Source organism: Scyliorhinus torazame, chromosome 7, assembly GCF_047496885.1.
Source record: "Scyliorhinus torazame isolate Kashiwa2021f chromosome 7, sScyTor2.1, whole genome shotgun sequence".
In the NCBI taxonomy this organism is placed as follows: domain Eukaryota; kingdom Metazoa; phylum Chordata; class Chondrichthyes; order Carcharhiniformes; family Scyliorhinidae; genus Scyliorhinus; species Scyliorhinus torazame.
This window is the reverse complement of record NC_092713.1, coordinates 200,493,381-200,506,765: the sequence shown is the minus strand read 5'-3', so window position 1 is coordinate 200,506,765 and position 13,385 is coordinate 200,493,381. Positions and strand designations below refer to the sequence as shown.

Below are 13,385 nucleotides of genomic sequence, written 5' to 3'. Positions count from 1 at the left end.
TTGATGGTCGCATCAGTGTCTGGTGCTGTATTTGCTGCAGTGTCTGGTGCAGTATTTGATGCAGTGGAAGGTGCAGTATTTACTGCAGTGTCTGGTGCTGTATTTGATGCAGTGGAAGGTGCAGTATTTACTGCAGTGTATGGTGCTGTATTTGATGCAGTGGAAGGTGCAGTATTTGCTGCAGTGTCTGGTGCTGTATTTGATGCAGTGGAAGGTGCGGTATTTGCTGCAGTGTCTGGTGCTGTATTTGATGCAGTGGAAGGTGCAGTATTTGCTGCAGTGTCTGGTGCTGTATTTGATGCAGTGGAAGGTGCGGTATTTGCTGCAGTGTCTGGTGCTGTATTTGATGCAGTGGAAGGTGCAGTATTTGCTGCAGTGTCTGGTGCTGTAGGAGCTGTCGGATCTGGTGCTGTATTTGATGCAGTGGAAGATGCAGTGTCTGCAGTAGGGGATTCCGGGGATGAAAGTTCACAGCGGCTCCAAACTGGGTGGGGTGTCGAGCATATGAGTGGTTGGGGAGGGGAAGATAGAGTGTGGCAGTGTTTGTGATTGCAATGTGGGATTACCCATGCCCATTTCGTCTGATGCAGGCAGCATGCAGACATTCTGCTGCCACTATATTTAATCGATTGTAGCAGGCAGCCAGAGCTAATTGTTCTGTTGAGTGTTTGCACAACTGATCAAAGCAAAATAGTTAGAAGCAAGCAGGAATCAAAGTCACCCTGGCGTATTTGAAGAGCAGGTACACTGTGGGCTGGAACTGCTGCTCAAAGTCATTAAAAATGTGGGGAGGACTTGATAAAGAGAGTGGCCGCCAAAAATGTCTGACATTTTGCTGGAGGCCTTGCTGGAGGAGAGCAGGAGAGATGTCTCCAAGGTAGCACAGTGGTGAGCACAGTTGCTTTACAGCTCCAGGCTCCAGGATTCCCGTCTTGGGTCACTGTCTGTGTGGAGTCTGCACATTCTCCCCGTGTGTGCGTGGGTTTCCTCCGGGTGCTCCGGTTTCCTCCCACAGTCCAAAGATGTGCAGGTTAGGTGGATTGGCCATGGTAAATTGCCCTTAGTGTCCAAAAAAAAGGTTAGGTTGGGTTACTGGTTTACGGGGATAGGGTGGAGGCATGGGCTTAAGTGGGGTGCTCTTTCCAAGGGCTGGTGCAGATCCGATGGGCTGAATGGCCTCCTTCTGCACTGCAAATCTAAATTCTATGATTCTATCTGCATGGGACTTGGAGGCTCTCCAGACAACAGTGCAAAATTAGTGGGAGTAGATAGGCATGGCAGTCGATGCCAGGAGTCTAGATCCAAGGACCTGAATGCAGTGCCACAAAGGTTTCAGTGACCTCACACAAATGGTCAAGGTCAGCAAATACACCTTAAAATCCCGCATGTCAAGTAACTATACGACTGACCTCACACACTTCCTGATGTGCCACACACTTGGCACTCACATGCCATCACTCTCTGTCAATCACAAGTCATACCTGTCATTCATAACCTTACCTCACCCCCAAACTCCCAGCTCAGCGGTAAGTCTCACACCCACGTCTCCTAGTTTGCACATACAGCCAACTGTTCAATCATGACAGTCATATCATCCAGACACGTTGCGGCACACTCACTGACACACTTCTCTCTCTCTTCCAAGACATGGTTGTCTGCAACCGCAGGCAATAAACACTGCAGCGTATTAAAGGATGCACCTCTCATTTGCCACACCCTTCACAACAACCCTACCCATGTTACTTTTCTCCTTTCGAATTCCCAAGAACTGCAACCTGGCTAGGCAGCAATGGAAGAGCGGGAAGGCAGTGATGAAGAAAAAATCCTGTCACTCATCCTAATATTTGCAGCCAGCAGTTCAGATACCGTCTCTGCACTTCAGAAAATAGCTTAAAGGTGGAATCTGTAAGTGATGAGACAACAGCATGAGTGGCCTGCAGCCAGAGCAATGGACAAGTATAACGCAACACCAACTCACCCGCAGATGAGGATGGGAGAAGGTGGCGCGTTGGGCGGGTGAGGAAAGGGGGAGGCGGTGATGAGGGTGCGACCCAGACTTATATCAGTGCTCGCTACTTGTTTTGTGTAACAAATCATCTTGCTTGGTGGCTTCTGAACAAAGTGAAATATGTACTGTTCTGAATATTGCTAAAATATTGATGTCCAATACACCTGGCTAATTAGGAATCCAGTTATAGTTAATTGGATATCTAATTAGTAAATAAAAAATGAGTGATAGACACGGCAGTAGGATCCTCTGTCCTGGCAGCTGGCCAAATGGGTTGCCCATTGTGGCCACTCCCAGGTCGTCGGGAAGTCCGTGGGCGCGAGTGAGCCTTAGGCGAAGCGGACAATCCCGCCTGTGGTGAATGTATTCACCATAGTATAAGCTGTCTGTGTAGCACCGTGGCCCAATGGTAATGTGATCTCCTTCCAGGTATTATATTGGAACCTGGTGGGCTCCGCCTCTGGCACTGCCCCCCTCGGGCGATATATAAACCGGCCGCCTGGGGGCGGCGCTCATTTTTACAGCAGACACTGGCAGGCAAGTTCTTGGTTAATAAAGCCTATGTTCACTCACTCTCATCGTCTTGTAGTGAATTAATGGTACATCAATTTATTAACCAAAGACATCACTATGGAAGCCGACATGAAGTTGATGATCCGGGACACCTACGTGGCTGGGGTCCGGTCTAACTACATCCGGCAGCGACTGCTGGAAAACGGGGCCACTGACCTACAGGACATGGTAAAACTAACCATCTCATTGGAGGTGGCCTACCAGAGCCTCAGCGCGTTCACGGCTGACCCAGCGAACCCCTCGTGGGCACCACAGACATGGCCGTCACCAGGCCCGACTACGTCTCAGGCCTGTGCCACGCGGTTGTCCGTGCAGCCCGGGGGACCGTCATGCTACTTCTGCGGGCAGGGCCAACACCCCCGACAACGTTGCCCAGCCCGCACCGCGTCATGCAGTGCCTGGGGCAAAAAAGGACATTTTGCCAGAGTCTGTCTGGCCCGATCCAAAGCCCCGAAGTCGAATGCTCACCAGGCCCGATCCACGGACTCACAGGCCCACAGATCCCACAAGATGGCTGCGTGCCTGCCAGTACCACCCCCTTCAGACGCGTCACCCGCCTCGTGCAGCTCCTGGGGGGGGGGGGGGGGGGCGCTATCTTTAACTCAGCCCGACACGTGCGACCCGTGGCGGTGGCCATATTGGCCGCCATCTTCAACACTGGCCGACACGTGCGACCGATGGGGGTGGCCATCTTGGTCGCCATCTTTGATTCAGCCCAATACGTGCGACCCGTGGGGGCCGCCATCTTGTGACCTCGATACCTCAGACCACGCAGACTACCTGCAGCTCGGTGCAGTAACCCTCTACCAGTCGAGGCCAAAGCATCTGAGGAATTCGATAATGGCCGTCCGGGTCAAATGGGTACCCGATCCCCTGTCTTTTCAACTCCGGGAGCACAGAGAGCTTCGCCCACCCCGACACGGTAAGGCGCTGCTCCCTTCACATCTACCATGCAGCCCAGACAATCTCCCTCGCCTCCGGATCCCATTCGGTACAGATCCAGGGGTACTGTGTCGCGAACCTCGCGATACAGGGCGCTGAGTACGCCCAAGTTAAACTGTATGTCCTCCCTCACCTCTGCGCACCTCTACTGCTTGGACTCGACTTCCAATGCAGTCACCGAAGCCTGACGCTAAAGTTCAGCGGACCCCTACCCCCTTCACTGTACGCAGCCTCGCGACCCTTAAGGTCCCCCCCCTTCGTTCTTTGCGAACCTCGCCCCCGACTGTAAGCCCGTCGCCACCAGGAGCAGGCGGTACAGTTCACAAGACATGATTTTTATCAAGTTGGAGGTCCAGCGACTCTTGAGGGAGGGGGTCATCAAGGCCAGCAACAGCCCCTGGAGAGCACAAGTGGTGGTCGTCAGGACCGGGGAAAAGAATTGGATGGTTGTGGACTGCAGCCAGACCATTAACCGGTTCACTCAACTTGATGCGTACCGCCTCCCTGCATAGCGGAGATGGCCAACCAGATCGCACAGTACCGGGTGTTCTCCACGGTCGATCTGAAGTCTGCCTACCATCAGCTCCCGATCCGCCCGGAAGAGCGCCACTACACTGCTTTTGAAGCAGGCGGCCGACTCTTCCACTTCCTCAGGGTCCCTTTGGGCGTCACTAATGGGGTCTCGGTTTTTCAGAGAATGATGGACCGAATGGTGGACCAGTACGGGTTGCGGGCTACATACCCGTACTTGGACAATGTTACCATCTGCGGCCATGATCAGCAAGACCACGACGCCAACCTCCAGAGGTTCCTCCAGGCCGCCCAATCCCTCAACCTCACATACAACAAAGAGAAGTGCGTTTTCCGCACTAACCGGCTAGCCATCCTCAGCTATGTCATTGAAAACGGGGTTCTGGGGCCCGACCCCGACCGCATGCGCCCCCTCATCGAACTTCCATTTCCCCACAGCCCTAAGGCCCTCAAACGCTGCCTGGGGATATTCTCCTATTACGCCCAGTGGGTCCCCAACTATGCGGACATAGCCCGCCCACTTATCAAAGCCACGATATTCCCCCTGCCGTCTGAGGCCCGCTCGGCCTTCAGCCGCATCAAGGCAGATATTGCCAAAGCCGCGATGCTCGTGGTGGATGAGTCCATCCCTTTTCAGGTAGAGAGCAATGCGTCAGACGTCACCCTGGCCGCCACCCTCAACCAGGCGGGCAGGCCAGTAGCCTTCTTTTCTAGAACCCTCCACGCCTCCGAGATTCGACACTCCGTTGTCGAGAAAGAAGCACAAGCCATTGTGGAAGCTGTGTGACACTGGAGGCACTACCTAGCTGGTAGGAGGTTCACCCTCGTCACCGACCAACGGTTGGTAGCCTTCATGTTTGACAATGCACAACGGGGCAAAATAAAAAACAACAAAATCTTGGGTGGAGGATCGAGCTCTCCACCTATACTTACGATATCAAGTATCGTCCTGGGAAGCTCAATGAGCCCTCAGATGCCTTGTCCCGCGGCACGTGCGCCAGCCCGCAAGATGACCGACTTCGGGCCATCAACAATGACCTCTGTCACCCGGGGGTCACCCGGCTCATCCACTTTATTAAGGCCTGCAACCTGCCCTACTCCACCGAGGAGGTCAGGGCCATGACCAGGGACTACCAAGTCTGCGTAGGGTGCAAACCACACTTCTACCGGCCAGACAAGGCCCACCTGGTAAAGGCCTCCCGGCCCTTTGAGCGCCTCAGTATCAACTTCAAAGGGCCCCTCCCTTCCATCAACCGTAACGTATACTTCCTGATCGTCATTGACGAGTACTCCCGCTTCCCCTTCGCTGTCCCATGTCCCGACATGACCTCGGCCACCGTTAAAAAGGCACTGCACAGCATTTTCACCCTGTTCGGTTTCCCTGTATACGTCCACAGTGACCGGGGCACCTCTTTCATGAGCGAGGAGCTGTGTCAGTACCTGCTCAGTAAGGGCATCGCCTCGAGCAGGACTACGAGCTACAACTCGCAGGGAAATGGGCAAGTGGAGAGGGAGAACGCGACGGTATGGAAGGCCATCCTTCTTGCCCTTCGGTCGAGAAGACTCCAGATTCCCTGCTGGCAGGAGGTCCTCCCCGACGCGCTCCACTCCATTAGGTCGCTCCTCTGCACACCCACGAACGAGACCCCTCACGACCAGTTATTTGTCTTCCCTAGGAAGTCCATCTCTGGGGTCTCGCTTCCATCCTGGTGACAACTCCGGGACCTGTCCTTCTCCAGAAGTATACGAGGAGCCATAAGACCAACCCCCTGGTCGAAAGTGTTCAGCTTCTGCATGCCAACCCCCAATATGCCTATGTCACGCACCAAGAAGGACGGCAAGGCACGGACTCCCTCCGGGACCTGGCGCCTGCTGGGTCCCAGGCCAAAGCGCCCCCTCCCACAGCACCACCTATCGCCACCCCCTGAATCTCTTATGCCCTCCCCGGGGCTCCTGTACTGTCCCGAGCCTACATTGCCGCCATCCACCACCCCCCTGCCGCCATCCACCACCCCCCTGCCTACCCCCACCCCTCAACCCTCGCCGACACACCGGACCGAAGCTCCAGACAACACGCTCTCGGAGTCAACAACTGCAACGCCCGTACCCGCCGCACCGCCAGAGCTGAGGAGGTCTAAAAGAACAATCCGGCCTCCAGACAGACTGAACATATGATGATCCCACTTCACCCCCGCTGGACTTTACTTTTTTAACAGGGGGTGAATGTGGTGAATGTATTCACCATAGTATAAGCTGTCTGTGTAGCACTGTGGCCCAATGGTAATGTGATCTCCTTCCAGGTATTGTACTGGAACCTGGTGGGCTCCGCCCCCCTCAGACGGTATATAGACCGGCCGTCTGGGGGCGGCGCTCATTTGTACAGCAGACACAGGCAGGCAAGTTCTTGGTTAATAAAGCCTATGTTCACTCACTCTCAACATCTTGCAGTGAATTAATGGTACATCACCGCCAATGGAGAATCCCACCCCCTGAGCGGGATTCTCCACTACCTGGCGGGGCGGGGGGTCCCGGCGGGATGGAGTGGTGTGAACCACTCTGGCGTCGGGCCACCCCAAAGTTGCGAATTTCTCCGCACCTTTAGGGGCCAAGCCCTCACCTTGAGGGGCTAGCCCCGCGCCGGACTGGTTGGTGCACCGCCAGCCGAGGGGAAAGGCCTTTGGAGCCACACCAGTCGGGGCCGATAGGTCTTCGCCGGCCCGCGGAAGTCGGCGCATGTGCGGGAGCATCAGCGGCTGCTGACGCCATCCCCGCACATGCTCAGGGGGGTGTTCCTTCCGCATCGGCCATGGTGAAAACTGTGGCCGAGGCGGAGGGAAAAGTGTGCCCCCACGGCACAGGCCCGCCTGCGGATCAGTGGGCCCCGATCGCGGGCCAGGCCACCGTGGGGGAACTACCCGGGGCCAGATCGCTCCGTGCCCCGCCCAGGACCCCGGAGCCTTGTACCGCCGGTAAGAAAGGTAGTTTAATCCACGCCGGCGGGACAGGCATTCCAGCAACGGGACTTCGGCCCATCGCGTGCCGGAGAATCGCCGGAGGGGGCCCGCCGACACGCGCGACGCGATTCCCGCCTCCGCCGAATATCCGGTGCCGGAGAATTCGGCAACCGCCCCGGCGGGGGGTCGTAAATCCCGCCCCCTGTGTTTGCGCCTGTGTTCTCAATAGTCATATTCACATATTATGTGTATGTAAACTTTAACCTTTTCTGTGTGCTGGTTGGTAAAAGGGTGAGACAAAAAGCAAGTGTTTGCACTTTTTCAAATTTTTTGAGTGCTTCAATTCGTTGGTTATTTAATGGCGTTTAGATGTTTGTTACTCATGAAGTGCATTTTCTTGTATTGTGTGATTGTACATGAGGCTTGTTCCGCTAAAATTAGTGCAGGTGTCTAAACCAATGTCACCATCACAACATCTGTAGCCGGTCGGTGATTTTTACTGGATAACATTGCATTCAGTCCTGCACCTCCTTTCAAAATTGATGATATCAATTGAGGGTCTGAGGAAGGTACAGGGCAGGGCTGCACACTTCCCTCCAATGATGGATGGAGAGAAAAGTATTGCACTCTCCAGCACACTGAAGCCACCCATTGTGAAATAGCCCAGACTGAGGCTCAGCAGCATCTCTATTTTTTAATTTCTTGGCCAAGGAATGATGCATGCTAAGGGGAACAGGGGAGTGGTAACAACAATGATCTGAGATAAATTTGAATTTGTTCTTTTTGCCTTTCAGCACCCTCAACAACAACAACATCAGTCTCATCCCATTAACCAGCTTCAACCACATGCCAAAGCTGAGGACTTTGTAAGTATTTGCATTGTACACTGTAACTTAATAAAAGCTGAAGGATCTGTACATGTGCGTGTAGATGTGGAATCAATATGATGGTCGATGTGCCACGACACTTGCGCGGCAACAAAAAATATCTTTGGATGAAAAAATGGTCAGAGAAATCTCTTCTGCAGAGAATTTGGAGTTTAGAAGGATGAGGGGGATCTTATTGAAACTTACAAGATACTGCGAGGCCTGGATAGAGTGGACGTGGAGAGGATGTTTCCACTTGTAGGAAAAACTAGAACCAAAGGACAGAATCTCAGACTAAAGGGACGATCCTTTAAAACAGAGATGAGGAGGAATTTTTTCAGCCAGAGGGTGGTGAATCTGTGGAACTCTTTGCCGCAGAAGGCTGTGTAGGCCAAATCACTGAGTGTCTTTAAGACAGAGATAGATAGGTTCTTGATTAATAAGGGGATCAGGGGTTATGGGGAGAAGGCAGGAGAATGGGGATGAGAAAAATATCACCCATGATTAAATGGCAGAGCAGACTCGATGGGCCGCGGAGCCTAATTCTTCTCCTATGTCTTATGGTCTTATTGAAATGTGGACAGCCCAACCAGGAATATTGGTGGCAGTGGAATTTACAAAAGCTTTCAAAAGAGAAGCAGATAAATACATATTTTGTCTAAGTATGGGGAATGGCCAAGCAAATTGGAGTGAGTACCAGGCAATGACCGTCTCCAACGTGAAAGAATATATCCATCACCCCATGACATTCAATGGCATTACCATCATTGAATCCCCACCATCAACAGTCTGGAGACTACTATTGACTAGAAACTGAACTGGAAGGGCCATTAAAATACTGTGACTCCAAGAGCAGGTCAAATGCTGGGAATCCTGTGGCGTATATCATACAATTTACACTGCAGAAGGAGGCCATTCGGCCCATCGAGTCTGCACCTGCTCTTGGAAAGAGCATCCTACCGAAGCCCACACTTCCACCACATCCCTGTAAACCAGCAACCCCCTCTAACCTAAGGGCAATTTATCATGGCCAATCCACCTAACCTGCACATCTTTGGACTGTGGGAGGAAACTGCTATCAATCAGAAGCACAAAGGCAGCAGATGCAAGGAATGCACCACCTGGAATGCTCCCTCTAAGTCACTCACCATCCTTCAAAATATATCACCGTTCTTCAAAATATATCACCCTGACTTGGAAATATATCTCCGTTCTTTCACTATCACAGGGTCAAAATCCTGGAACTCCCTCCCTAACCACTCTGTGGGTGTACCTACACCTCAGGAACTGTAGCGGTTCAAGAGGACAGCTCACCACCACCTTATCAATGGCAACCAGGGATGAGCAATAAATTTTGGCCTCGCCAGCAACATCCACATCCCATAGATGGATGAATGTTAAAAAAAAAGCCAATAACCCATTCAAAGAGATATCACAGATGATGTGGGCGAATAACTCCTCTGTGCTATACAAGTCTTTGATTCTCGTACTGAAGTCGCTTTTATGCACGTATGGGAACTCAAATGTCTACAGCGAGAGTCAGGTGTTGACTGTTAGGAATACGGATTCATGATATCTCCCTTCATTAAGATGGATGAAAGCTAGGTGAGAAACCCAGAGCACCAGGCCAGGTTGCCAACAGTGTGAGGTAAAGTATGAGATGAGGTAAATGAAGAAGCAGTGATTAGATAGCAGAGATTGTGAGATTTAATTATAGAAATCTTGGCAAGAGAAAGGATTACTCAGCTTTGGGACCTTGGAAAAGAATGAACTTCATTTACAATAGAATTAAGGGTTGTGGAAACTTTATTCTACTTGTGCCTTCCACATTTCTAACAATTATAACCTTTACCTTGCTACTTTTCAATGAATCTTTAATGAAAGCAGTATTCAACCGTAATATTTGATGATTTCCTGCCAAGTCCTCAAGCAGACAGAGTGAAGTTAGTTAGGCTGGCAGATGGTGTGGATGACTCCAGTTCTGCTGTTTGATTTGTTGCTGATAAACCTCCATTTAAAAATCTGATCTAACCTTGATTGCTTACACACCATAGGATGTAAACATTGGAAAAACTGGGCTCGGATTTTCGAGCTCTGAGTTTGTACAGTTAAATTTTCTTCAGAACAATAATGCATTAGTCAAAATCTGGTATCGCCCAGTCCAAACCTAGATGGGTGACATCCCCAGCTGGCCTCAAAGTGCGACTTTGCAAGTGTCACAATGTTCTGCAAGGTAAAGATGTCAAGGGATATGGAGCAAAGATGGGTAAATGAACTTGAGGTGCAGGTAAGCCATGATTGAAATTCATTGGAAAGTTGGGTTGAGGTGCTGAATGGCCTTGTGTCCTTTTCTTTTTTTACTATATGATTGGCAGGTCAAAAGAGAGTTGGGGTACAAGAGACCTGAAGCTTCTTGACTGGAATGAGTGGAGTTTAAATGTAGTGGCTGGCAAAAAGGGAAATGCGCACCAGCTATAAATAGGGAGGAATGACAAGTGAGATGGGGGGGGGATGATGACAATGCCCAGAATTGACAGCAGCTCAGGTTTGTCCTTGGGTTTGAAAACATTAACGTTAGTGCAGCCTAATTTACCTGATTAGGTAGAAGTTTTATTGCTGCTGTACAGTCTGCTAGCTGTGTGCAATCGATCTGCCCTGCGTGCTATTGATCACCTCCAGGCAGGTCAGCCAAATCCTTTTCTTCCCTGTGTATTTTTTTTTTGAATTTCAGAGGTTGTTTAACATCTGACTCTCAAGGGAGCTCAGCTGACTAATCTCCTTTCTGTAATTAAATGTGGAAAGGAAGGAAATCATGTAAGGGGATTAGAGTGGGCCATTTCACATTGAATTCTCCAACCATGCTCAGTACGAAGTGGTGACCTCTGCCTAAAAAGGAGTTTGCTGGAGATTTAATTTAATGTTGGCCAGTAATGGCTCTCTTGGTAAAGGCTCTGTCCTCCATTGAATGGCTTGACTTTATGCTTTTAATGCTTTCTCTCCTTTGTTAATCTCAGTGATTCAACGTGATTGAATACTCAGGTGCACAAACCAGCACTTGTGATGGAAAGAAAAGAAGTAATGACTGCCCAGGGAGTATGTTTGTATCTGTAAATACAATATCTCCCTGGACATTTTAGATTCTACTTACCCATGACTTTACTTGTCAGGGTTGCATTTTTGGTGGTGTTGGATCGTAAAAGCTGCCCTCCATAAGGTCTCCTTTAGTTTGGGGAGCAACTGTCTTTCTTCCAGCTTCAGAGTGAGGCATGTACAAACAGAACTGTCCCCCTCTGCAGTTAATTGTGGTGATATGCAGTCCAAGGTGCCAGAACCCTTTCCAACACTCAAAGCCATAGAGCACGATTCTCCCAAAACATTTCTAAGTTCAACTGTGGCAGGTTTTTCAGGAAGTTTCCCGTTGGCTCAGACGGCGGATTCCCCACCACTATTCAGTGACACATAGGGAGCGATTCTCCGGTCTCGTTGCGTTCTCGCTTGAGCAAATAGAGGCCGGTGAATAGCGGGAGAGGCCGAAAACGATGCAACCGGCCCGCCACCATTGGCGAAATCAAGATCTAGGTGTGGCGAGAAACCAATTATCACCACTTAAGCTCTATTTCCATACAATTAATGGGAGCCACCCCATATCCAACGGCCTCCTGTGATTCATCATCTTCCCCAGCAAGTGCACACACTGCCGCAATCGTACTCTGTTTCAAAAACGTGAACCTGGCGGAAGGACTTTTGCGGGGAGCCGATGAGGTGAATAGTCATCTTTGCTCACAGGCAAAGACCCCAGGAGGGCTGGGCCTGCCTCCTTAGTGTTTGGCGGGGGGTGGGGTCCTCAGCTGGGGACCCTGGCTGGGAGGTGGGGGGATCCTCCGCAATGCTGGGCCGCCATTGGAGTTTGGGGGTTAGGTACTTTGGGGGCAACCGCTTGCAGCACCACCATGTCAACCCCTGAATAGTGTGTACCTGTTCCAGGGCAACCCATGTCTCTACCCGTATGCCCCACTGACCACCCATGACCCCGACTGACTGCCGAGGCCTCTGGCCGTGTGGAAGAATGTTATTGCTTTGAGGGAATTGGCAATCGTGGTTAAATGAGCACTTCACACAACCCAAGTGGATTCCTGTGTGTGGGCAGGCCATGTAGCATGTGAGAGTCATTGCCTAGCATCCCATTCACACCATAATGCCTGGACACTGTGCCTGAAGACTGCGGGAGGCAGAACCACACACGCAGCAACCAACATCCAAACACCCAGGGATTGGGACTCAGCTCCGGGGACATGTCCATAACCGAAGGGTGGGGAGGGGACCAGCGCCCGGTCCAGGTGACGTTTTAAGTGCCTGTCCGGGGTACAGGGTCTGGGGTCCGGTGTGGGGGGCCCCATTGCGGCCAGGAGTGCGTGGACAGGACGTTCTGGGTGGGGGAAGTGGATAATCAATGGGGAAATTGAGGGCCCCGGAGTGGGAGCCACCGCTGTTGTCAGTCTAATACCCTCTCCCAATTCCTTACAGATATTGAAGGTATGGACAGTATTTTGGACCCCGCAGAACAGGCCCCAGTGGTGCTGCTGCTAGACCCGATGGCCTTATGGCGGCAGCAGCAGCGTCTACAGATGCTTGAGGCGGCAGCCCATGTGTCGGACCCCTCCTCACACCCTGAGGACCCGGCCACCCATCAGGTCAGGGAGGGACCCAGTGGGGGAATCCTGCGACGGCCGAGGGTGTACAGGCACCGCTGGTCGTTTGAACAGATGACGGACAGCACTTGCCGCAGGTGGCTCCGCCTCAACAAGGAGATGGTGCGGCACCTGTGCCATGTCCTCATGGATTTGGCATCACATGGAGGAGGGGGATACCCACTCCTGGTGGCCTTCAAGGTCACCACAGGCCGGAACGTTTGTGCCTCTGGATCATTCCAGAGCACGGTAGCACAAGTGATTAGCACTGTGGCTTCACAGCGCCAGGGCCCCAGGTTCGATTCCCCGCTGGGTCACTGTCTGTGTGGAGTTTGCACGTTCTCCCCGTGTGTGCGTGGGTTTTCTCCGGGTGCTCCGGTTTCCTCCCACAGTCCAAAGACGTGCAGGTTAGGTGGATTGGCCATGCTAAATTACCCGTAGTGTCCATAAGGGTTGGGAGGGGTTATTGGGTTGCGGGGAAAAGGTGGAAGTGAGGGATTAATGTGGGTCGGTGCAGACTCGATGGGCCGAATGGCCTCCTTCTGCACTGTATGTTCTATGTAATCTATGTAATTCCAGCGCTCCAGCGTGGCCCTGTGTGGTATCTCTCAGGTGCAGCCCACAGATTCATCCGACAGGTCACGGATACCCTGTTTGCCCGGGCGGAAACCTATATAAACTTTGACAAGCCAAACAGGATGCCCGGGCAGCAAGATTCTCTGCCACCGCCGGGCTGCCCCAGGTCCACGGGCTGATAGACTGCACGCATATCACCTTGCACTCAATGGGCCATCTGGGAGTGCCCTATGTTAATAGGAAGGGA

General features: G+C 52.0%; 1 protein-coding gene across 2 annotated transcripts in view; it reads left to right on the top strand.

The window, feature by feature from the left end:
• Positions 1–13,385, top strand: part of LOC140426781 (slit homolog 3 protein-like) — a 925,338-nt gene that overhangs the window by 596,939 nt on the left and 315,014 nt on the right. For both annotated transcript variants that reach the window (XM_072511946.1, XM_072511947.1), the window contains one exon: positions 7,803–7,874. In XM_072511946.1, the coding sequence (XP_072368047.1) occupies positions 7,803–7,874 (72 nt within the window). The remainder of the gene's footprint in view (positions 1–7,802; positions 7,875–13,385) is intronic.